The sequence below is a fragment of the Chrysochloris asiatica genome, unplaced genomic scaffold (genome assembly GCF_000296735.1).
Source record: "Chrysochloris asiatica unplaced genomic scaffold, ChrAsi1.0 scaffold00027, whole genome shotgun sequence".
Taxonomy (NCBI): domain Eukaryota; kingdom Metazoa; phylum Chordata; class Mammalia; order Afrosoricida; family Chrysochloridae; genus Chrysochloris; species Chrysochloris asiatica.
Genome location: NW_006408545.1, coordinates 18636628 through 18660777, shown reverse-complemented (window position 1 = coordinate 18660777; position 24150 = coordinate 18636628). Strand labels below are relative to the sequence as shown.

General features: G+C 41.2%; 1 protein-coding gene across 1 annotated transcript in view; it reads left to right on the top strand.

Annotated features, from left to right (window-relative positions):
* LOC102811325 overlaps positions 1-24150 on the top strand; it is a 128492-nt gene that overhangs the window by 2842 nt on the left and 101500 nt on the right. Inside the window, exons 3-10 of the mRNA XM_006839992.1 lie at positions 3864-3936; positions 4407-4517; positions 7572-7766; positions 9928-10081; positions 11540-11697; positions 14985-15137; positions 20167-20268; positions 20733-20888. Of these exons, the coding sequence (XP_006840055.1) occupies positions 3864-3936; positions 4407-4517; positions 7572-7766; positions 9928-10081; positions 11540-11697; positions 14985-15137; positions 20167-20268; positions 20733-20888 (1102 nt within the window). The remainder of the gene's footprint in view (positions 1-3863; positions 3937-4406; positions 4518-7571; positions 7767-9927; positions 10082-11539; positions 11698-14984; positions 15138-20166; positions 20269-20732; positions 20889-24150) is intronic.

Here is a 24150-nt window from a genome sequence, read left to right as displayed (position 1 = left end):
GACTAAGATGCGCCTGACCCAAGCCATGGTATTTTCAATAACCTCATATTCATGTGAAAGCTGTACAGTGAATAAGGAATGCCATAGAAGAATTGATGCTTTTGAGTTATGTTGTTGGAGGAGAATATTGAAAGTGCCATGGGCTGCCAAAATAACCAACAGATCTGTGTTGGATGAAGTGCAGCCAGAGTGCTCCTTGGAGGCCAGGATGGCCAAACTTTGTCTCTTATACTTTGGACATATTGTCAAGAGGGACCAGTTTCTGGAGAAGGATATCATGTTTGGTAAGGTGGACAGTCAGAGAAAAAGAGGAAGACCCCAGAAAGATGGATTGGCAAAGTGGCAGCATCAATGGGCTCAAGGGTGGTAACAATTGTGAGGTTGGCCCAGGATGGGCAGTGTTTCATTCTGTAGTACAGAGGGTCACTGTGAGTTGGTACCATCTAGATAGCACCTAACAACAACAACAAAATTTGAAACATATAAAGAAAACCAAGAATTGTGTGATGCAGTCAAAAGATTAATGAACCACACATGCTACGTAATTCCTCTAAACTTTGGTTTCCTTATTTGAAAAACAAGGTTGAACATGTGTGCTTTGCCTACCTCCCCAGGTTGTGAGGATTAAATGACATTGTGCATACTAAAGTATTTTGGAAACCAGAAAACAGCATGCACAGATGAGGTATTGCTATTATTACAACATAAATAGTGGAGTCTCTGGCAGCTGATGCCCCACAATCTCTTGTGATACAGAAGACTTCCTTTTAGAACAGAGCAATGGAAAATCTCTGGGTGCACATACTTATCTACTCCCTCAATCTATCCTGAAGGGATCTGAATATTAAACCAGTAAATACTGACTGAGCACCTTCGGTTTGCTGGGCACTATACTAGATTCTAGGAGCTCCAGTAGCGTAGTGGTTATGAATTGGGCTGCGAAGCGTAAGGTCAGCAGTTTGAAACTACCAGCTGTTCCACAGGAAAAAGAGGTGGCTTTCTGCTCCCATAAAGACTTACAACCTCAGAAACCCTGTACAGGGTCGCTGTGAGTTGGTTCTGACTCCACGGCACATAGCCACCACCACCACCATACTAGATTCTAGAGTCCTGTGTGGTGTGGGAGGATAAGCACTGGACTACAACTACAAAGATTCAAACTCATGAATAACTCCTTGGAAACCTTATACAGGGTCACCTTGAGTTCGTACTGACTGGACAGTATTTAACAACATTCTAAATTCTGGTGTCCAGTGGAAAGTGGTCAGTGCTGATCATTACTTCAGCATTCTCATGTACCACTCAACTGAAAAATCAATGAAGACTGCTATAATCAAGTGCCATTCTCTTTCTTTTATTTTACCCTAGGAGCCCAAGACTTTACATTACTTAAGTGCTTGCTGAATGAAGGAATGTACATATGTTGAATGAACAATTCTTGCTAAACAAATCAGTGACTGTTTTTGTGGGTTGACGGCCCTCTTTTAGGTTACTCACAAATGTTGTGTGGTTAACTGAGAGGAAAGACAAGATCTGTGTTAGAGACAGTTGGGAAAGCTAAGCCAACCTTAAAGGGAGGGGTGGGTTTCTTATGTTTCTCTGACTGCCTGTTCCCATTGTTGGTTACTGCTTCACTTCTATAAGGCTGCAGTTATGACCTTGTTGTTGTTAAGTGCCTTTGAGTAGGTTCCGACTCCTAGAGACCCTGAATAAGATTTCTAAGGAGCGGCTCATGAGTTCAAACTGCCTACCTTGAGGTTCAAACTGACCTTGCAGCCTAGTTCGTATACTACAGCACCCCCCCCCCCAGGACTAGGCAGTTATAACCTTGTTGTTGTTAAGTGCCATCGAGTTGGTTCCGACCCATAGAGACCCTGGATATAGGATTTCCAAGGAGTAGCTGGTGAACTTGAACAGCCCACCTTGCAGTTCAAACAGTTTTGCAGTCTGACACATTAACCCACAGTGCCACACCAGTTATGTCCTTGTTGTTTTTGTTAAGTGCCATTGAGTTGGTTCTGACCCATAGCGACTCTGTACAGGGTTTCTGAGGAGCTTTGCAGTCTGGCGCTTTAACACACAGTGCCACACCAGGACTCCAGTTATGTTGTGTTGTTGTTGTTATGTGCTATCAAGTCGGTTCTGACCCATAGTGACCCTGTATAGGGTTTCCAAGGAGCAGCTGGTGAGCTTGAACTGCCAATCTTGCAGTTCAAATGGCTTTGTGGTCTGGCACATTAACTCACAGCGCCACACCAGGACTCCAATTATGTCCTAGGTACCGGGTAATCACAGAACTGTACCTTAGCTACATGATTTTACTCTCAATGCTCTATTAAACCTTGACTGTTTTCTCCACCCAAGCAAAGATGTCAAGAGATAAGGGAGGCATTACCTTCAACAGTAGATGGGGGAATTTGACACAAAGTGATTGAATAAGCGGCCGAGTCTCCTATGGCTCACGGAGCTCCTGCTTGCCTACTTGCCAGGAACCCTTCCACAGGGTCACTGGCGTGTAGAATTTCTGACATGTGTACAAATTGACTGCATCTTCATCCTCCTCTAAAGCTGATCCACAGAGGCTGATTGGGTCACATTAACACTGTTACTGGAAATTTCACCAGCTAGGATTCCCTTAAAAATCTCTAAGTGGTCTCTCATGTGCCTTCAGAGCCATCTGCATGGACTCCTCACCAATGTCTACAAAATTCCATCTTGAGACAGCAATGTTTGCAGCAGAATTGCTGTCTCCTGCTGTTCCCAAAGCTGCCAGGCATGGGTGTATTAGATACCTAATAGGGAGAGCTCTCTGCTTCCTTCCCTCGGGGGCCCCACAGAAGTGCTGTGTGTGCCTGCTTGTCTCTGAGCCCAGTGTGAACACAGCTCTCTCTCTCCTAGCTGGGAGAGTTCAGGATGCCTTTTAAGCCTAAGTGTGCTTCCTGGGCTATAAAGTTAAGTGCTGTGGAGTAGGTTCTGACTCATAGTGACCCTGTGTATAGGGTTTCTGGGGCTGTACATCTTTGTGGGAGCAGAAAGCCTCAGCTTTCTCCCCCAATGTGGGGCTTGAACCTCTGACTGTGTCATTCACAGTCCAGTGCTTATTATACAGAGCCACTGTGCTCTCCCAGGCTATAAAGAGTTTAGTTAATTTTCAAAAAGGAGAAAGTCTGGTTTAAATCATTTCCAAAGTATTTCACATTTGATTTTTTAAGGCCATTTTCCCTACAGATAATTCAACAAGAACACAATCATAAACACTTTTTGTTTGAGTTATAAGATACTGGTTTTATGTGTCATCACGGTTGAAAGAGAGACCTGATTAACACAGTATTTATTAGAGGTGAGTTACTGGAATAATGCCAATGGGGGAAATAAAACTTCTCACTGCTGTCAGGGTGTTCCCCTTTCTGCTGTCTTAAGTAGGAAATAGGGAAGTAGATCAAGGGTAGAAAGAGACTGTTATTGAGGAAAAGGGGGAAAAAATCGGCCCAAGTGAAGGTTTCACAAATGTTGAAGTGTCCAAAAGAGAGACTTTGACCAAGACAGAAGCAGGTAACCTTTGTTTGTTACTATTCAGTGTTGTCCAGTTGGTTCTGATTCATAGCGACCCTATATAAGGTTTCCTAGGCTTTAAATCTCTGAGGGAACAGAAAACTCCATCTTTTCCGGAGGAGCCGCTTGTGGTTTCAAACTGCTGAACAGTGCTTATTGTATGGAGCTGCCGTGCCCCCAACAATCCACTTGTTCAGAAATGAGCAGTTGTGAAGGGTTGCAGGTTAATCATGATGGATCAGGATCTACCTACGATCTGGATCTGGATCTATTATAGCTTCTAGAGCTTCTTTTGCATAAATCTTTTGCAGCTCTGTTCGGATACCAAAGGATGTGTCTTACTTCAGAAGAGAAAGGGAACTGGCACTGAAGAAAATCTTACAAGTGAGTAAGAGAGGGGATTATAAAGATTTCAACACAACAGAAAATTCAATTTTTATAAATTATTGAAAATGCTTAGCAAGAAAAGTTTATTTCTGCAAACAAACAGCTGAGGTGATTGACAGGTTACAAGGCCAAACAGCCCAATAGTCAGCTCACTGCTGAACCTAAGCAGGCCTCTGTTTCCTTGGAGACATTACATTTTGTGAATTTTTAAGTAAAAATTTTAATAAATTTTAAAATACAATTTTATAAGATTTGACTTTGTGAACTTAATAAAAATTTTAAACAATTCTGAAATTTTATAGTGCCTTGATTTGGGATGTTAAAATTAGTCATTTGTAATTTGAGAAGTAAGTTAGACATAATAGCCTTATGTGTGGTATAAAAAGTACCAGAAACTGTATGTCATTTTCTATCATAAGAACTGATGATTTTATTTTCTCATTTTCTTCTGTTTGCTTTGGGTTCAGGTGGCTGAGTCAAAGCCCCTTGTAGTTCAGGCAGATGTCATGCAGAGGGAGCTAGAGAGCTGCTTAAGAAGGGAGTACACGCCTGAAAATTTACCTTTGCTTCTGTTGCAGGTAGGAATCATTTTGCAGTGTGAAAAACAGATGGGAAATTTAATAGAAATCTATGACTAAAGCTTGCTTTGTGGGGAACGTCCCTTCAGGATAGGGTTTTCCTTCACATGTGTAATTTGCACATATGAAAACCTGATTGGTGTAAATGTTGTTCATAGTCAAAAGCAGTTTAGTTAAAGTGAATCTACTGAGTGTCTACTAAATAGTCCCCTGAGCTAGTAATATGAGACAACACAGCATTAGCTAAAACAGTCCCAGTCCTTAAAAATCTAAGTTTAGCAAATCTAGGAAAGACATTACTGGAAATTTTTCTTAAAAGATTATCCATAAAGATGGCAATTGTTAAAAGAAAAATCCTGCTAAACCAATAGTAGAAACAGATCCGTTTACTTAATATATAATTTGTCTGAGTAACATTCCTCACTAGAGTCAAAAAATGTTCCAAAGAAGAAAATCTCTTACAGATTCTTACACTACAGTTTAATGGAGATTTGATGGCTCAGTAGTTAAAGCACTCTGCTTCTAATCAGAAGGTTAGTGGTTCAAAGCTGCCAGGTGCTCCATTAGAAGAAGCTGTGACAGTCTGCTTCCATCAAGATTTGCAGCCTTGGAAACCCAACGGGGCAATTCTATTCTGTCCTACAGGGACACTGTGAGCTGGGATTGACCCAATGGGCAATGGATTCCTTAAACACCAGCTTATTACTAGGAATTACACACTGCCTTGAAAACAGGGTCAAAATAACTTGTGGGTATGCAACATTCTCTTGAAGAACAATTCACATCCCATCTCTTATTGTAGCCTGTTTGGTGGTGGTGGTGGTTGTTAATTGACATCAAGTTGATTCTGACTCATAGCAACACTGTCTAGGGTTTCTGAGCCACAGCTGATGGGTTTGAACGGTAACGTTGAGGTTAGCAGCCCAGTGCTTATGCTACAATACCACACAGGGATTCCTTACATTCTCCTGAAGAGCAATTCACATCTCATATATTCAGCGTAGCCTAAGTTAGAGAGATCTTGGAAATTGTCTTTAGGCCAACATAGTATAAAACATAAAAACTATCAGAATGAATTCACATTTCATTTCCTTGTCTGCTACTTTAATCACTGTTACCAATGTTTCGTTCTGTTGCGCATAGGGTCGCTATGAGTCGGTACTGACTTGATGGCACCTAACAAAAACAACAACCATTTCTGGATCTGTTTTTTGTTTTTGTTTTTCACTAACTTTTCTCCTAGCTATGTGTCATGTTTTCCTGCTCTTTTGCATGCGTAGTAATTTTTTATTGGATGCTGAGCATTGTGAATTTGACATTAAGTACTGGATTTTCTAAAGAGTGCTAGACTTTATTCAGACAGGCAGTTAATTTACTTGCAGATCAGCTTCTTTCAAGGCTTGCTTTCAAGCTTCATTATAGCAAGTTTAGAGTAATCTCTATTCCAGTGATAGTTTATCCCTATTATTAAAGTGATGTCCCCCACTGAATGCCCTGAGTGTTCACTGAGAACACTTTACTCTGGCTGGTTGAGCTTGATGACCTCCCAGCTTTGCAAAGACTCTGAGAACTCTTCAGTTTATAGTTCCTCAGTTGGTGATTCTTTGCTGAGCCTCACAATTTAGTACACAGCAACCGACTCCAGGGCCCCTCGATACAAATTTCTGGAGCTTTCTCTTCATAGCTCCCTCCTCACAAGCACACTATTCTGAATGTTCTAGCAAGCTCCACCTTCTCACATTTGAAGTTCTCTGTGATGTTTCTCAGAGAAAACATCATGTTCTACTTGGATCCCTTTTCCAGTTCCCAGTTCAGAAACTGCATTCAAACAGAAAACCAGGCCTCAGCCTTGTCCTTTATTTCCCTTCTCTCAGGGACCATGGTCTTCAATGTCAGAAAGCAGCTGCCTTGTAGATCTTGTCCAATTTTCTGGTTGTTTGTGATAGAAGGGGAAGTCTGGTCCTAGATAGAAGTGGTAACACTATCTTTATTACCAGGAAGAAGACATTTAAAAAGAGTGGCTTAACTGTTATTTTTAAGTATAAATAAAATGTCTGGTCTGACCTGTAAGGTGCTTAGTACTGCATACTCAGAATTTCAGTTTTTAAGACAAAAATGTAAGCTCAACTCATGGCAATTTGACAGACAGTCACGTCACTGCTAAAATTTGTTCAGTAATTGATACATGAACCCACAGTCTGTTGACCTGGCAACAGATCATAAAGATTTAGAAATGCCTATTTGCTTCAGTTAAATCTGAGGGATATGGTGTTTGGATTCAGACTTCTTAATGTTATGGTCTCATGTAGAAAAATCCGTCTTTCCAAGATAATCAGGAACTGACTTACCTATTGCTAGTGTTTTTAAGACTTAATTTAGCTTTCCTGTGATAATTGTATTCTGTTAAGTATTAACTTTCTGTTGTTGTTTTTGTTGCTGCTGTTAAAGTATTACACAGAGCGAATTACCCAGCTGGTCCAGAGTAAATATTTACACATGCTTAGATGGAAGAGATTTTGCCAACACAGTAAGATCATGGAACAACTTCATCCTCTGTACCAGGTAGGAAGCCCATGAACAAATGTACCTGTGGGCTTTTTTTCATAATGATACAAAAGAATCAATATGTTTGCCAATTTTTAAAGTCATGGTAAAAGATGAGAAAAGAATCTTTGGGTAGATCTATTTGCCTATCCTGCCTGCAGCCGATGATACCTATTTTTAAAACTGAGATTTGAAGGTGGTTTTATGTGATAGAAAATACATTTTTCTCTATATACTTGGCCTCTGCTGTGACAGGTGTAAAACTTAGAAACAAACTCCAGTTACCAAACATCATTACATGAGGACACTTTGCTAGAGACCCTCATTTCCACATCCTAAGAATATGACCGTGGCCTTTGTCAATTAAATTCAGAATATGGAAGAACTATTATGTTCCAAGTACTCCCTAGGTGGCACCCAAAACAGCATTACCTTCCATTTGGATACAGTGATGCAGGAGGATAAAGCTTGCAAATAACCAAGTTCTGTACTTGTATCTCTCCTAAACAGCAACAAGTTGGTTACATCATGCAGGAATACAATGACACAGTTCAGAGAGCTGAAAGATTATCTGTGGCCCGTGAAAACTTCCTTATGGGAAAAAACAATCCTCCTAACTTAGTGACACAGGAAGATCTGACTATTTATACAAGGTGGTTAGTGTGTCACCTCCAATCTCTCAAGATGATTCATCATTATCTGCAGGTAAGGATAGCGCTGAAACTTTGTGCGATGACACGGTGTCCTGCTAGGAATGGTCTCCCATTGGTTTCTCATACCTGTCACTTAGTTTTGGATTGTCAATGTCTCAGTACTTTATCAGTCCTACAAATTACAAGACCAAGAATGACTCACTGGCCTTTTAAGATGAATCCTATCTTACTTTAATAAAATCATTCTATCAATTTAGCTTCCTAAGATATTCACAATGTGCAATAATATGTGACAACAAACTATTCCTCACACAATGTTCTCCACTCAACTGGGTTCAGTAATCTATTACAATGGACACACAGAACTCAGATACCACACTTACAGTTCTGGGGTTTACTAGGGAAGTTGAAAGGTCACAATTCAGGATCAGAAAGTGCTCATGACAGAGTTATTCCAGTCAGCTGCTGATAAATGCCCTCAATGCACACCATTCTACCATAGGCCTCACCCTGAAGGCACTCAGCTCTACCTCTGTGGGTCATCAAACCGAACGCCACCACTTACGTGCCTGGAGACACCTCACTTCGCAAGCAAGCCTCCTGCTCAAAGTTACTTTGCTTTCCTTGCTCCTCAGACTGGGAAGCTACTTTGTCTCATACTCTGACCTTGGTTCTGTAGCTGCTGCTCTTCTGCTACTCCTCTCCCATTACAGCTTTCTCACCCTGGGTTGAGGAGATTCAGTGGACCTCAGGGCCCAAAGGATGCACTCCCCTGCTGGCCTTTCTACTTTGGTGGTAGTGAGATCCCCCCTCCTGCTTGAGTTGACTAATTTTAAACCCATGTTAGAGTTTCGAGTTTTTATCATTACAATGAACTCTAACATCCACAATGAAATCATGTCATCTATTCAGTATCTTCCCCCACCTTCTCTTACCCAGACCTGCTGGTGGTGGTTATGTGCTGTGGAGTTGGTTATGACTCATAGTGACCCTGCATAGGGTTTCCGAGGCTGTAAATCTTTATGGGAGCAAAAAGCCTCGCTTTCTCCGGTGGAAAAGCTAGTAGTTTCCAACTGCTGTCCCTGACGTTAGCAGCCCAGTTCATAACTACGACACTCCTTCACTCAGACCTAGAAGGGTAGAAACATTGTTTGGTGTGATTTACAGATTATGGCTCGAAGAGACAGACGTGGATAACTCACGACACTGCACCATATATGATCAGGCTTTTATCATCGTGTTCAGGATTTATGCACTGCCATTTAGAGTCATCATTTAATTCAGTAATATTTAATGAGGTTCTTAAATGTGCCAGGTACTTGCCTTTGACCATACAATAAAGATAAGGTCTCTGCTGAAAAGGAACTGGATCCAGGCTGGTAGGAAGATAGACATGTACATATTCAACAGAAATACAATGTGGTAAGAAAAAGTGGACTAGGTATAAATACAGGGTAAAACAAGGCACACAAGAGTGGCCCAAACCCAGACTAGAGGCATCAAGGGAAGAGCAACATGATCACATTTTTATTTTAGAAAGATTCTTGTTTGCCACTTAAATTCTTTCCTACTCTTCTAAGCAGTATCTTGGAGTCCTGGTGTGGTGCTGTGGGTTAATGTGCTGGACTGCAAGGTCATTTGCGCTGCAAGGTATGCAGTTCAAGCACACCAGCTGCTCCTTGAAAACCCTATACAGGGTCACTATGAGTCACAACTGACTTGACAGCACACAACAACAATAACAACAAGCCTTATCTCAGTGATATCATCCTCCTCAGTGTTACCTCAGAAACTTGGCTATCATCTTTGACTTCATCCTTTCCCCAATTCCAGCTAGTAACCGTCAAGTGTACCTTGATGTCTCTTCAATCACATGATAGTAGAATGATTTGCTTATAAGTCTGTGTGCCCTACTTCACTGTGAACTCTCTGAGGTTGGCCCATGTCTGATTCATCTTTATATCTCTAGCATCTCATACAGTGCCTTGCCCATTACCAATGCCTTGTCAACGGAAACTTGGCAAAGTCTAAGATCATTTGGAGGTGGTGACAGAACTAGCTCTCCAAGCTCCAGACATGGTTGGGCAGGTTACTGAGGTCCACCTCTATCCCCACCCTTCTCAAACAAAGCAAAACATTGCTCCTGCAACTCAATCTAGAAGCTTCGTGTTAACAGAGTTGATGTGTGGCCTCTTCTTTGTACCCTTCTGTAGGCCCTGAAATATTTGCCCATCTCCAAAGCACTGAGTATAACTGCTGACACACTCACTGAGGTTAGTCAGGAAAATGAACAGATCTGTGACCATGACATTGACCCTGGCTTCCAGGGTTCTGCTTCACCAGGTCCAATGGATACCAACATCTCAGGTAAGAAATTAGTCTTCTTTCATTGGAGTAACATGCAGAAGAGAAGATTGAGATTTTGTGACATGGGCTGTTTGGTCACATGATTGTGACTGAAATTTTTTAATACAATCAAGAGTTACATCTTCAAAATAAACAAGTATTAATTTAATATTTTCTAAAGTGAAGTACAATAAGCCCTTCCCTTAGATATTTTAATCTTCACCTTTGTTGTTGGTGTTGTTAGGTGCTGTTGAGTGAGCTCCAACTCATTGTGCCCCTATGTAAGCCAGAACTAAACACTCCCTGCTCCTGCCAGCCTTACAGTCATTCCCAGATTTAAGCCCATAGTTGCAGCCACTGGGTCAATCCATTTCATTGTACATCTTCTTGTTTTTCACTGACTCTCTACTTTACCAAACTTGATGACTTTCTCCAGTCCAAACTGTGTAAGACCAAGTATCACTACCTTCACTTCTAAGGTGCATTCTGTCTAAAAGCAGTAGACTTGAAATTAGAAGGACTGGGCTCTAGACCTGTCTCTGCCTTAGCCTCACTGTGAGCCTGCCTGTTTAGGTCATTTCCTCTGCTTGGACTTCAATCTATTTATCTCCAAAATAAACCTTTCAGATTAGTGTCTCTTCCAGTTTTAATATTGTTGTAGTTAAGTGCTGTTGAGTCAGTTCTAACCCATAGTGACCCTGTATAGGGTTTATGAGGAGCTGCTGGTGAACTTGAACCACCGACCTTGTGGTTCAAACCAACTTTGCATTCCAGCACATTAACCCACAGTGTCATACCAGGACTCCATTTTAATATGAAATGATTTTAATTTCCTCATATGAATCCATCTTACACACTCTTTCTGCCCTTATCTGTGTTGCAGATGACTAAGAAACTTGCTCAAGTTTCTATTCTGAATGACATACTTGCTTGGGGATATGTTTAGGGTTATCACAAGAGTACCCAGGGGAGGTCATGACTCAGACCAGTCATGAGCATTAGAAGCTTCTGGAAGGAGAATATGGATCCTCACAAATGAGTCTGAGTTAGCTCGAAGAAGGGAAGTGAAAGCTCTTGGCTAGGATCAGCACTGGACTGCAAAATCAGTTTGAATTGCAAGATTGGCAATTTAAGCTGGCCAGCCACTACTCAGAAACTCTATATAAGGTTTCTGTGAGTTGGAATAGACTTAACAACATTGTAAACCAGACTTTTCACTAACTACAAAGGACTGTAGGTTGTTATGCTTCTGCAAAGTCATTTTCTACAAAGTGTTGAGCTACTCCTGTAAGAATACTCCAGTACCAAGGATTGTCATATATGCCCAGTCGACCATAAACTGCAGCAGAGACAGCAAGACAAGGAGCAGAATGGCTTTCCCATCTGCAGAGGAGGTTCTGCCTTCAGTTATCTCTAGTGACTCACGTCTCCGTGACTATTCTCATTGGTCTTACTGCATTTGGTTTTGGACTCTTTCAGGGCCATTGAGGACAGAAGCTGCTTTCATCTTGCCCCAACACACAGCAGAAACGGGAGAACTAAAGTCTCAGCTGGGGCTCCTGCTCTCCCATTTCAACATCCCATATAATGTGGAGGAGCTGAGGGACACTGCTAAGGAGATGGAACTGTTTTCCTTGGTACTTGATGGCCTCTTTCTTAATACAAACATAGATGTTCATGAAAGAAAAGATTGGTGTTTGTTACAAAGCTGGATATTTGCCCTGCCAGGGTTGGTGGTTCAAGCTCACCAGCTGGTCCTCAGAAACCCTATACAGGGTCACTATGGGTCGGAATCGACTCAACGGCACTTTACAACAACACAACAACAACTGCCAACAGTGGACATTTCTACTGCATACTGCCTGGTGTGGTGCTGTGGGATAAAGCACTGGACTGCAAGGTCAGTTTGAACCACAAGGTCGATGGTTCAAACTCACCAGCCGCTCCTTAGAAACCCTATACAGGGTCACTATTAGTCAGAATTAACTCAACAGCACTTAACAACAACAACAGCAACAATGATTGTTGTGATAAATATAATAATGTTGTTGCTAAGTGCCGTTGAGTTGGTTCCGACTCATCACAACCTTGAATAGGGTTTCTAAGGAGCAGCTGGTGGGTTGGAAGTGCAGTACTTATCCTATAGCGCCACATCAGGACTCCAGTATAGTAAAAGTAGGCGGGGTTTGGTTTAGCAGCTAGAGTAGTCTGTAAGAGTAATGAGAACCTGAAATATATTGAGAGCCCAGAGGGATTGTAGGATTTGCTTTTCTGAAGAATTTAAAGGAAAATGTAGGGTATAGTTTATATTAGCTAATGGACATGTAATCAAGATTTGACAAGTCTGTAGAGCGAAGTTCTCAAGTGCCTAAAGCCTTCCAATTCTCAGAATATGTTGCAATAGCTTTCCTTACAGTCAAATTGCTTCACACTGAATAATATCTATGTTATATTGTTGTTGTTAAGTGCCACTGAGTCAGTTCAGACTCATAGTGACTCTGCATAGGGTTTCCAAGGAGCAGCTGGTGGGTTTGAACTGCTGACCTTGGCAGTCCAGTGCACCACACTGGGACTCCTGGTGTGATGTTTAAAGTCATGCAATACAGTTTGCTCTACTATAAAACAGTGTTGTACTTCCTTTAAAAACAAAAACAAAGGCAACTCATTATCCAAAGCCACATTATTTGAAAAATTAATGTTTTAAAGGAAACAATAATTCTGGGTTGAGAGTTTCAGACTGATAATAACCAAGTGTTTCAACAGTAAAGATATTTTTATAGTTCCAACCTACTGCCAACAAATCGAATCTACAGAACAGAGTTGAATTGCTCCATGGGGTTTCTGACTGTAAATCCTTCCGGAAGCAGATAGCCTCCTCATCTTTCTTCTGCAGTGTGGCTGCTGCATTAGTAGCCCAACACTTACCCCTGTTGTTAAGTGCCGTCAAGTTGGTTCCAACTCATAGCAGCCCTGTACAGGGTTTCCAAGGAGCAGCTGGTGAATTTGAACCACTGACCTTTCAGTCTAGGGTGTTATACCACAACACCACGGCAGGACTCCCTGGATTATTTACTAGTGTCTGCATTTGCAGAAATAATACATTGATTGATCAGCAGAAGTCAAATCTGAGTGTTTCTGAATGCCCTTTGTGGAAGAAGGAGTCTGTCTCCTCTATCAGCATTTGCCTTGACCTTGATATTTCACTTGCATCTGCATCTGTTCCAGCATTGTTTTACCAGAACTGTTTCTATCAGTATGAAACGCAGAGTGTTTATGCTCACTAGAACCAGTGGTATCCTGTGCCCTCCAGTTTCTTTCAAGGTCATGATGTTCATGTCACCAACAATACTGTCCTCAGCAGAGTGTTTCAATGGGAGAATCCTTACTTTCATTATCTCAAGGTATGATAACAGACAAAACACAGAATTGCAGTAAGACACCGTTTTTAAAAGATCCCAAATAAAAAAGTATATATAAATTGTAGCACAATAGACTATCATCAATGATAAGCCAAACAACACACATCGGGCTGAGCACGCCAACAAAGGAACTTTGTTTCCACGCCTCTGTGAATGTCCGTCCCCTTAGTATGGTGTCAACCCCACTTGTGACTTCCTTGTAACAGCATTCTGTGCAGCGCTTATTGTATTCCCAAGATACTCATGTTACAGCACTTTGTTGGTATACCAAAAATGCCTCTGTTTGGGTACTGTTTTTCCTGGTACTCTAAGTCCCAAGGCAGGGCAGTCAAACTTGGGCTAGTAGTCCAATGTGTATCAGAACGCAGATACCCACTCATCTCCATTTTGTTTTTTTCTGCATTCCCACTACCTGGAAGACTTGAGGTAGAGACCACATGGTCTGCAAAAGCGAAAATAATTACTTTCGGACCCTTTATTTAAAAAGTCTGTGACCCCAGTCCTACCCCAGTGCTACCTAACAAAATTCCCTACAGTGATAGAAATGGGGTGTCTGCTGGTCACAGGCAGCTATGAGCATTCAAAATCCGGCTAGTGCAAAGGAGGAACTCAAATTTAAGTTTTATTTTATGGAAATTTAAATGTCAAACAGCTACTTGTGGCTAGTGGCTACCGTATTAGACTGCATAGCCCTGAAGTTACTGACATTCACTGGAAGAGTAAGGAATCTTCAGCTCTGTGATTCACGAGCTCATTCTGGAAACATTTGTCAAGGCCCTCTGGATGTGCTACCGGGCACTACAGTAAGCTCTTGAGATTCATAATTTGTGTCCTCAAGAAGCTCACCATCCAGTAAGGAAAATGTGGCACACTGGTCAGTGTAATGACGAAGTTGTGACCACAGGCTCAGGAGGTCTGTGCTGCTCTGGAAAAGGGAGGAGTAGCTGGTTTGGTAGCAGGATGTACTGGAGCCAACATTAGAATGGAATCCTTGCATGGTGCAAATGGCTAATGCGCTTGGCTGCTATTGGAAAGGTTAGTAGGTTTGAACTCACCCAGATATGCCTGAAAATCAAGTTCTGGCACTCTACTTAAAAATCAGTCATTGAAACACATGGGGTTGTCATGAGTCACCATTTTAGGTAAGAGTCTAGCTATCTTCTTTCTAGCTGTAGCCTGGTTAGGCTTCTAGAAGCAGGATTAATTGAACCCTTAGACTTTCTAGTTCAGTAGGTGGTCAGACAAAGGGAATGTTCCCAAAGTGGACATTTTATGTTTCAGTTACATTTAGAGTGAGGAGATAAAAAATATTACACATGAGCTGACAGGGTCCATGTGCCACACAAGTAAGGCAGTTACGGTCTTGGCACTACCGAAGTAATGTGTGATGAATCAGCTTGTCTCTAAGGCTATTTCAAACGCAATCAGTAGCTCGTTTGGAAATTGCCTACAATCTGAAGCTGTTTTTTTCTGGGCCCCCTATTTCTTTTCTTTATCTTGTTTAGGTCTCTCAAAAATTTCAAAGCATCTTCAAGGAGCAACAGAGGATGCAAACATTTCCAGACTATGATGCTGGGATGGCTAAACCTAAGGATCTGGGTTTGGCAGGACCTAGTATGGCCTTAAAAAAGAGAGCCAACTGGATACCCTTTATAAAGGTAATGTGACCAGTGACAACAGTCACCTGCCAAAAAGTGTCCTCCAGTCAGGCCATGGAAGCAAGCAACTCTGTGTCAATCTGGTCCCTGCTCGTCCCTCTCCTCTGTGCTCTCAGCTGACTTTCCCCTAGGACCAAGAGGAAAGGCCTATCTATCCTCAGGACAGATAACTTGGAGAACCTATCTTGTGCCCCAGGACCTGACACATTTTTGCCTGCCTCAACCATATGTTGAAGTTGGCCAAGCTTATCTGCCTACTCTGGAGGTTTCCTATACTTCTGTGCCTCTCTCTGTTGTTGTTTGGTGCTATCAAGTCAGTTCCTACTCATAACAACTTTTTGCACAACACAATGAAACACTGCCCAGTTCTACACCATCCTCACAATTGGTGTTATGTTTGAGCCCATTGTTGCTGCCACTGTGCTGTTTTTCACCGATTCTCTCTACTTTATCAAGGAGGATGTCCTTCTCCGGGAACTGATCCCTCTTCACAATATGTCCAAAGAACGAGCGAACTCATGTCATCCTCACTTCTAAGGAGTATTCTGGCTCTGCTTATTCCAGATAGATTTGTTGGTTCTTCTGACAGTCCATGGTACTTTCAATATTCTTTGCCGACACCATAGTTCAGATGCATTGCATCTTCAATGATCTTCCTTATCCATTGTCCAATGATCAAATGCATATGAGATGACTGAAAAATACCATGGCTTGGGTTAGGTACGCTTTAGTCCTCAAATTGACATTTTGTTCTTTCTCACTTGAAAGTATTTGCAGCAGATTACCCAATGCAGTACATCATTTAATGCCCTGACTGCTGCTTCCATGAGTGTTGTGAATCTAAGCAAAATAAAGTGTTTGACAATTTAACCTTTTCTCCATACCATGTTGTTACTTATTGGTCCAGTAGTGAGGATTTTTATTTTCTTTACATTGAGGTGCAATCCATACTGAAGGCTGTGGGCTTTGCTCATATTATTGTTGCTGTTAGGTGCTATAGAGTCGATTCTGACTCATAGCAACCTTATGCTCAACATAACAAAACACTACATCATCCTGGCAATTTTTGTTAAGCTTGAGCCCATTGCTGCTGCCACTAAGCCAATCCATCTTTTTTGGTGGGGGGAGGGTCTTCCTCTTTCTCGATGATCCTCCGCTTTATTTATTTTTCTAACTTTTTATTGTAAATTGAGTGAAGGTTTACAGACAAGATCATCAGTTTTACATTCAACACATCACACACTTTTGTTTCATCTCAATGACTACAATCCCCTCCCTGCAAAAAGAGTTCTCCTGCTTGATCCCTGTGGTTCCTGTTTCCATTCCACCCACCTTCCCATCCCTTCTCAACTTTGTCCTTAGGAAAATGTTGCCCTTTTGATTTTGAATGATTGACCACTCCATGGTGAGCATACCTTAGTAGTGTTGTTGCCACTGCCTCTCCTCCCCATCCCACATAAACCGATCTACTGAGTGGCTGAAAATTGGGCAACAGAGTGAGTTCCTTTCTAGACCTGAAGGGAGGTCGAGGACCTCTTGCCTTTTTCTGACTGTAAACCCATTCTTTTTAAAGTCACATTGAGTCTTGTTCAACATATTTTCCCATTTTATCTGAGACCTTCTAATGTGATTACTTTTAGGTCAGTTGTTAGTGGTAACTGTCTAGTTTATTCTGGTCTCAAAGGATGACCCTCCATTTTAGCATGGTGTCCTTCTCCAGGGACTGGTCCCTTTTGAGAACATGTCCGAAGTATAAGTGACAAAGACTCACCATCCTGACTTCTAAGGAGCATTCTGACTGTACTTCCAACACAGATCTGTTTGTTCCTCTAGCAGTCCTTGGTACTTTTAATATTCTTCTCCAACATCATAACTCAAATGCTTGAATATTGAATGTTTCAATATTGCAATCTGAGGCTTGAATTTTTTCTTCAATTCTTCCAGCTTGAGAAATGCTGAGTGTATTCTTTCACTTTGTTTTTCTAGCTCCAGGTCTTTGGACATTTCATGATAATACTTGATTTTATCTTCTCCAGCTGCTCTTTGAAATTTTCTGCTCAGCTCTTTTACTTCTTCATTTCTCACGTTGCTTTAGCTTCTCTACTCTCAAAGCAAGTTTCAGAGGATCTTCTGACATCATTTTTGGTCTTTTCTTTCTATGCTTTCCTCATGTATAATGTTTTAGATGTCATCCTACCGTTCCTTCTGGTTTTCGGTCATTAGTGTTTAATGCATCAGATCTGTCCCAGAATCAGGTCTCTAATTCAGGTGGAATATATTTTAGGCCATATTTTGGCTCTTGTGGACTTGTTTTAACTTTCTTTAGCTTCGGCCTCAACTAGCATGTTGTTGTTAAGTGCCGTGGAGTTGGTTCCGAGCCATAGCGACACTGTACAGGGCTTCCGAGGGTGTAAATCTTTACAGGAGTAGAAGGCCTCAGCATAAGAGTAGTTAATGGTATGTTCCACAATCAGCCCCTATTGTTTTAACTCTTGCTATTGGAGTCCTTGTATGGCACTGTAGGATAAGCACTGACCCACAAGGTCGGTTTGACTCTCAAGGTTGGAAGTTCAAACTCACCAGCTGCTCCTCAGAAACCCTATACAGGCTCGTTACAAGTCAGAACCAACTTGTTGGCACTTAACAGCAACATTGAGCTTCCCAGTTGTCTCCTTCCACAAATGTAGTTAATTCAATTCTTATGTATTTCATCTGGTGAGGCCCACATGTATAATCAGTCACCTTTTATGTTGTTGAAGAAAGGTAGTTGCAGTCATTGGTCTTGCCAAATTCTATCATGCGATCTTCAGCATTATTTCTGTCACAAAGGCCATATTTTCCAACTACTGATCCTTCCTCTTTGTTTTCAACTTTTGCATTCCAATAAGCAGTAATTATTAATGCATCTTGGTTGCATGTTTGGTTAATTTCAGAATGAAGAAGTTGGTATCATTCTTTAATTTCATCATCACTGGCTTTCGTGTTTGGTGCATAAAGTTGAATAGTAATAGTATTATCTGGTCTTTCTTGTAAGTGTATGGATATTATCCTATTACAGACAACACTGTACTTCAAGATAGATCTTGAAATGCTTTTTTTGATGATTAATGCTATGCCATTCCTCTTCAATTTGTCATTCCTGGCATAGTAAACCATATGATTGTCCAACTCAAAATGACCAGTACAGTCCATTCAGTTCACTAATGCCCAGGACATTGGTCTTGATACCTTTTATTTAATTTTTGATGACTTTTACTTTTAGTATATCCCTACTTTGTATATTCCATACTCTGATTATTCATAGATGTTTGCAGCTGTTTCCTTTAATTTTTAGTTGTATCCCATTGTCAAATGACATCCCCTAAAACTTTGCTCCATTCACATCATTATGGTCAAGTCTACTTTGAGAAGAGGTGTACTGATAGCGTAGTGGATTATGAGTTGGGCTGCTAACCACAAAAGTCAACAGTTTGAATCTACCAGTCATTCCAAAGGAGAAAGATGAGGCTTTCTGCTCCTCAGAGACCTGATAGAGGGTTATTATGAATCAGGACCTATTTGACAGCACACAACCACCACCACTCCCACTCTGATGCAGCTCTTCTCCAGTCATATTTACAGTGCCTTCCAACCTAAAGGGTTCATCTCTCAGCAGTATAGCTGACAATGCTCTGCTATTTATAAGGTTTTCAGAGTTGGAACCTACTCGACAGCACTTTACAACAACAACAAAACCATTCCTGGTGTAGCACTGCAGGGTAATGCACTAGACCACAAGGTCAGTTATAAATGTAAGGCTGACTGTTCAAATCCACCAACTGCTTCTTGGAAACCCTATACAGGGTCGTTATGAGTCAGAACCAACTTGAAGGCACTTAACAACAGCAACCACTCAGTTCACTTCTTTTTCTTCCTGGTCTGTCTTAGTTTGGAGGCTCCACTGAAACCTGTCTACCACGGGTGACCCTGCTGGTATTAGAATACTGGTGGCATAACTTCCAGTGTCACAGCTACACACAAGCCACCACAGTATGGAAAACTGACAGATGAGTGGTGGAGGATGGCCCTTATGTGGCAAAAACGTTTTACACTTGACTCTTAACTTAAAGGTTGAACCCACCCTGCACTCATACCTAAAAAGGGTGTTCCTTAAATGATGACCTTCTTTAGTTACAATTGTTGTTGTTGTTGTTAAGTGTCATCGAGTCGGTTCCGACCCATAGTGACCCTGTACAGGTTTTCTGAGGCAATAATTCTTTACAGGAGCAGAAAGCCTCATCTTTCTCTCACGGGGTGGCTGGTAGTTTCGAACTGCTGACCTTAAGGTTTGCAGACTGATTCGTAACCACTACACTACCAGAGCTCCTTTAGTTACAATTACATCCAAGAAAACACTATGGAGCAGTTGTACTCTGTAGCCTATGGCGTCGCCATGACTCGACAGCAACTAACGGCAACACAACCACAGGATTAATTTTATCCTGTTAGTGAAAGAAAGCCCTGATAGCATAGTGGTTATGAATTGGACTGCTAACCACAAGGTCAGCAGCTTGAAACTACTAGCCACTCCATGGGAGAAAGATGAGGCTTTCTGCTCCCATAAAAATTTGCAGCCTCAGAAACACTTTGCAGGGTTGCTAAGAGTCAGGACTAACTTCAAGGTAAAACCATTACCACCACTTATGTGAGAGGTCAAGTCTTAAATGTGGCTTCACATGGAGACTTTGTGGGTAAACTTCCCTTGTCAAGTACATTGTCCAACACTGGTGAGTTTAGGGTGCCTTCTGCTCAGGGACCATGCTGCATCGCTCCAAACGGGCTACTGCATCTTAGAGGCCAGGCTCAGGAGCTCTGTGCCACCACCACCCCCCACCACCCCCCAGCCTGGAAGACACAGAAGACATATCTCACACCTGTGGCACTGATTCCAGACGCCATTCCAGAAGGTTCTTGAATCTCAGTTCTTGCAACTTTTATCAAAAATCATTCTCTTATGTTATAACTGTGTGTGAACACATCTGTCCACTAGATTAAACCAAAATGTGATCCTTGGCAAAAGAAGTTTTTGACCAAACTAAAAGAACAGCGAAGAGTAGATGTATTAATGCAACTCCAAGCAAAGTTTTTCAAGGTAAGAAACTAACCAGGGCCCCTTATAGAATAGATTATTGATGATATCATTCCCAGAAAATTGAGCTTTCTTTCTCCTTCAAAAAACATCGACACACAACTGTAAAAGTAGAAGTTTTGTAACAAAAAGGGGGGAATAATATTACAGTCCAAAAGCAGAGGACCCTAGGAGCATGAGTGGAATGTGGGGCCCTATCCAGAGAAGCAGTGACACCAGAGATGGAGGCAGAGATAGGGACAAGGAGAGAGGCAGCACCTGAGGACTCTAGATTCATGGAAAGAGAAAGGCTGTGTGTTGGCGGCCAGGAGGCAGGCTTGCAGAATGTACCCTGTGGTTGTTTTAATAATTATATATTCCAGAGTGCTTTTGTGTACATCTCCCCACTCCACCTCCCAAAAAATTATACAAAAAATAAAAAAATTCTGATCTGATCACCAAACTTTTATGAACTTCTTGACTTTCAGGAGAGAGTAAAATTTGTCAAAAGAGCTGGATTTTCATCCAGCTTAAGCACCAGCCTCTGTGTGATTCTGGTCTTGTCATTTAGATCCCTGAGCCTTAGCACCCTCATCTGTGAAAGAAACAGCTCAGATGAAATGAACTTTGAGATCCCTCGTGTAGTAAAGGCTCTTGGGACCATTATTTGATTCTTTGCCGTCAGAAGAGGAGAAAGGACATTTATTTACTCAGTACCTACCACGTACCAGGAATTGTCACTGCAATCTTAGAAGAAGTGTTATTATTTTTCTGTTTTTTATTGTGGTAAAATAGATGTAATGAAATATTTGCCCATTCAATAATTTTACATGTAAAATTCAGTGACATTGATCATATTCATCATGTTGTGCAACCATTGCCATTATTCTTTTCAATATTATTCCAGCACCATTAGCAGAAACCCAGTACCCACTAAGCAATGATTTCTCTTTCTCCCTTTCTCCCACACTTATAACCACTAATAAGCTTTGGTTTCTATACATTAGCCTATTTCATATAAGGGGGAACATACACTATTTGCCCTCTTGCTGTTTTACTTATTTCACTCAGCATAATGTCTTCAACGGTTTCATGTCTAGTATACATACATCAGGACTTCATTTCTCTTTATGGCTGAGTAATATTTCATTGTATGCCTATACCATATTGTGCTTATCCATTCATTGGCTGATGGACACCTGGGTTGTTTCCACTTTTGACTATTGAGAATAGTGCCGCAATGAACAATGGTGTACAGGTTTGTGTTTGCATACTTGCTTTCAAGAATTACTGAATCCAAGATAGTTCTAAGTTTAAGTTTTTTAAGGACCCATCAAAGAGTTTTCCAATATTATTATTCTGGTTAAGTTGATTTGCACTGCGTTGAATGGAAAAGTCAGGGCTCTGAGCTCCCACTCTGTGCCTCCATCTCCTGACAGTTTCTTAATAGTGAATGGAGTTTGTGCCCAAAGCTGATGGGCATTCTTCTGTTCAGTGGTACCACACTGTGGGAGTACCACAGAAAAGATGAAAGGTGAATATATATCTGTAGAGGACTGCCACAGAAGTGAGTTTCTATTGGAAGGCATATTGGAAATTCTATTCTCTTTTCATTGCATTTTTTTCATGAACTTTTTGAAGCTTCCTCACATAGTGCTGGATGGACAAATTTATTTGGGTAATCATGATACTTGAGCTTAATTTTATTTTTTAGTTGAATAAAAATAAAATTGGACCAAATTATTGCTGGGAATAGGTGAATAATGTTTCTCTAACTATCTGTTCTACTTGAGATTTCCAGCCCAGAGCGAGTAATGCAAGTGCTGCAGGACCACGCTGCAAAGATGGTCAGGCTGACTCCACATCAACCATCTTTCATGGTTTCACAAGGTTTGCATCAGTGCAACTATGAGCAAATCTGGGAGCATATTTACAGCAACATCCACCTCTATCAGGTACAACAGAGATAAATAACTGATAACTTTCTGCCTAACTCTGTAGCTATTATGTTGGCCAGTACCAATTGCTGTGACTCATGGTAACCTCATGCATGTCAGAGGAGAACTGTGCTTCATAGTGTTTTCAACGGCCAGTGTTTTGAAAGTAGATAATCAGATCTTTCTTCTGAAATGCTTCTGTTGTTGTTAGGTGCTGTTGAGTTGGTTCCAACTCAGAGAGACCTTATGCATAACAGAACGAAACACTGCCCTGTCTTGTGGCATCCTCACAACCATTGTTAAGTTTGAGCCCATTTCTGTGGCCACGGTGCCAATACATCACACTGGAGGTCTTCCTCTTTTTTGCTGACCCTCTACTTTACTTAGCATGATGTCCTACTCCAGGGACTGATCCCTCCTGATATGTTCAAAGTGTGAGAGATGAAGTCTCACCATTCTCGTTTCTAAGGAGCACTCTGGCTGTACTTCTTCCAACACAGATTTGTTTGTTCTTCTGACAATCCATGATACTTTTAATATTCTCCAACACCATAAATCAAATGTATCAATTTTCTATGGTCTTCCTTATTTACAGTCAAACTATCACATACATATGAAATTTTTGAAAATACCAAGGCTTGGGTCAGGCACCTTAGTCTTCAAACTGACATCTTTTCTCTTCAATACTTTTAAGAGGTTTTGTGCAGCAATATGTTGTTTGATTTCCTGACTGCTGTTTCCATGAGTGTTGACTGTGGATCAAGCAAAATGAAGTCTTGAACAACTTCAATCTTTTCTCCATTTATCATGATGCTACTTATCTGTCCAGTGGTGAGGATTTTTGTTTTCTTTATATTGAGGTGCAACCCATATTGAAGGTTGTGGTCTTTGATCTTCATTAGTAAATGTTTTTAAGTCCTCTTCACCTTCAGCAAGCAAGGTTGTGTCATCTGCATATCACAGGTTGTTAATAAGTCTTCCTCCAATCCTGATGCCATGCTTTTATTCATATAATCCAGCTTCTTGGATCACTTGCTCAACATATATATTGAATATGGTAAAAAAAAAAAAAAAAAAAAAATACAACACTGACACATGTTTCCTGATTTTAAACCATTCAGTGCCCCCTTTTCTGTTCGAACAACTGCTTCTTGGTCTATGTACAGGTTCCTCATGAGCACAATTAAGTGTTCCAGAATACGCACCTCTTGGTGTACTCAAATCTCCAACCTTTCAGTTAGCAACTGAACACATTAACCATTTCTATCACCCAGGGACTCCAGCTATGCATATTGTTGTTGTTAAGTGCCTTTGAGTCAGTTCTGACTCATAGCAACCCTGTATAGGGTTTTCAAGGAGCGGCTGGTGTGTTTGAACCACTAACCTTGTAATTAGTAGTTCAGTGATGATCCTATAGAGCCACAACAGCTATGTATAGCCCTGGATATTTACTTTGTTAGGTTTTCAGAGACTAATACCCAATAACTAAAAATAAATAGATTTATTTTTCACTCATCTATAGGAATAAGATTAAATGCTAATTAAAAGAAGGATATAAAGAAAGATAATATAAGATGCTAAGATCCCTGGTGCTTCTGTGGGCTAATCAATGGGCTGTTAACCAGGAGGTTGGTGGTTCAAACCCACCAACCCTTCCATGGGAGAAAGTTGAGGCTGTCTGCTCCTATGAAGATTCACAGTCTCAAAACCCCAAGGAGCAGTTCTACTCTGTCATATATAGGGTCACTATGAGTCAAAATCAACTCAATGGCAGTGGGTTTGGGTTTAATATAAGATGTGGTTCCTATTAGTAAATATACTTAAAAAACTAAATACCTAGTGCTAAGCACCCAATGAATTGGGCAGTTATGAAATGTTGTACGCGTTTAGCGGGAAGGACGTTCTTACTGGGCTGCTTCTACTGAGGAAGCTCTCTCTAGGCAAGAGGAAATTGAGCAGCACATGGATG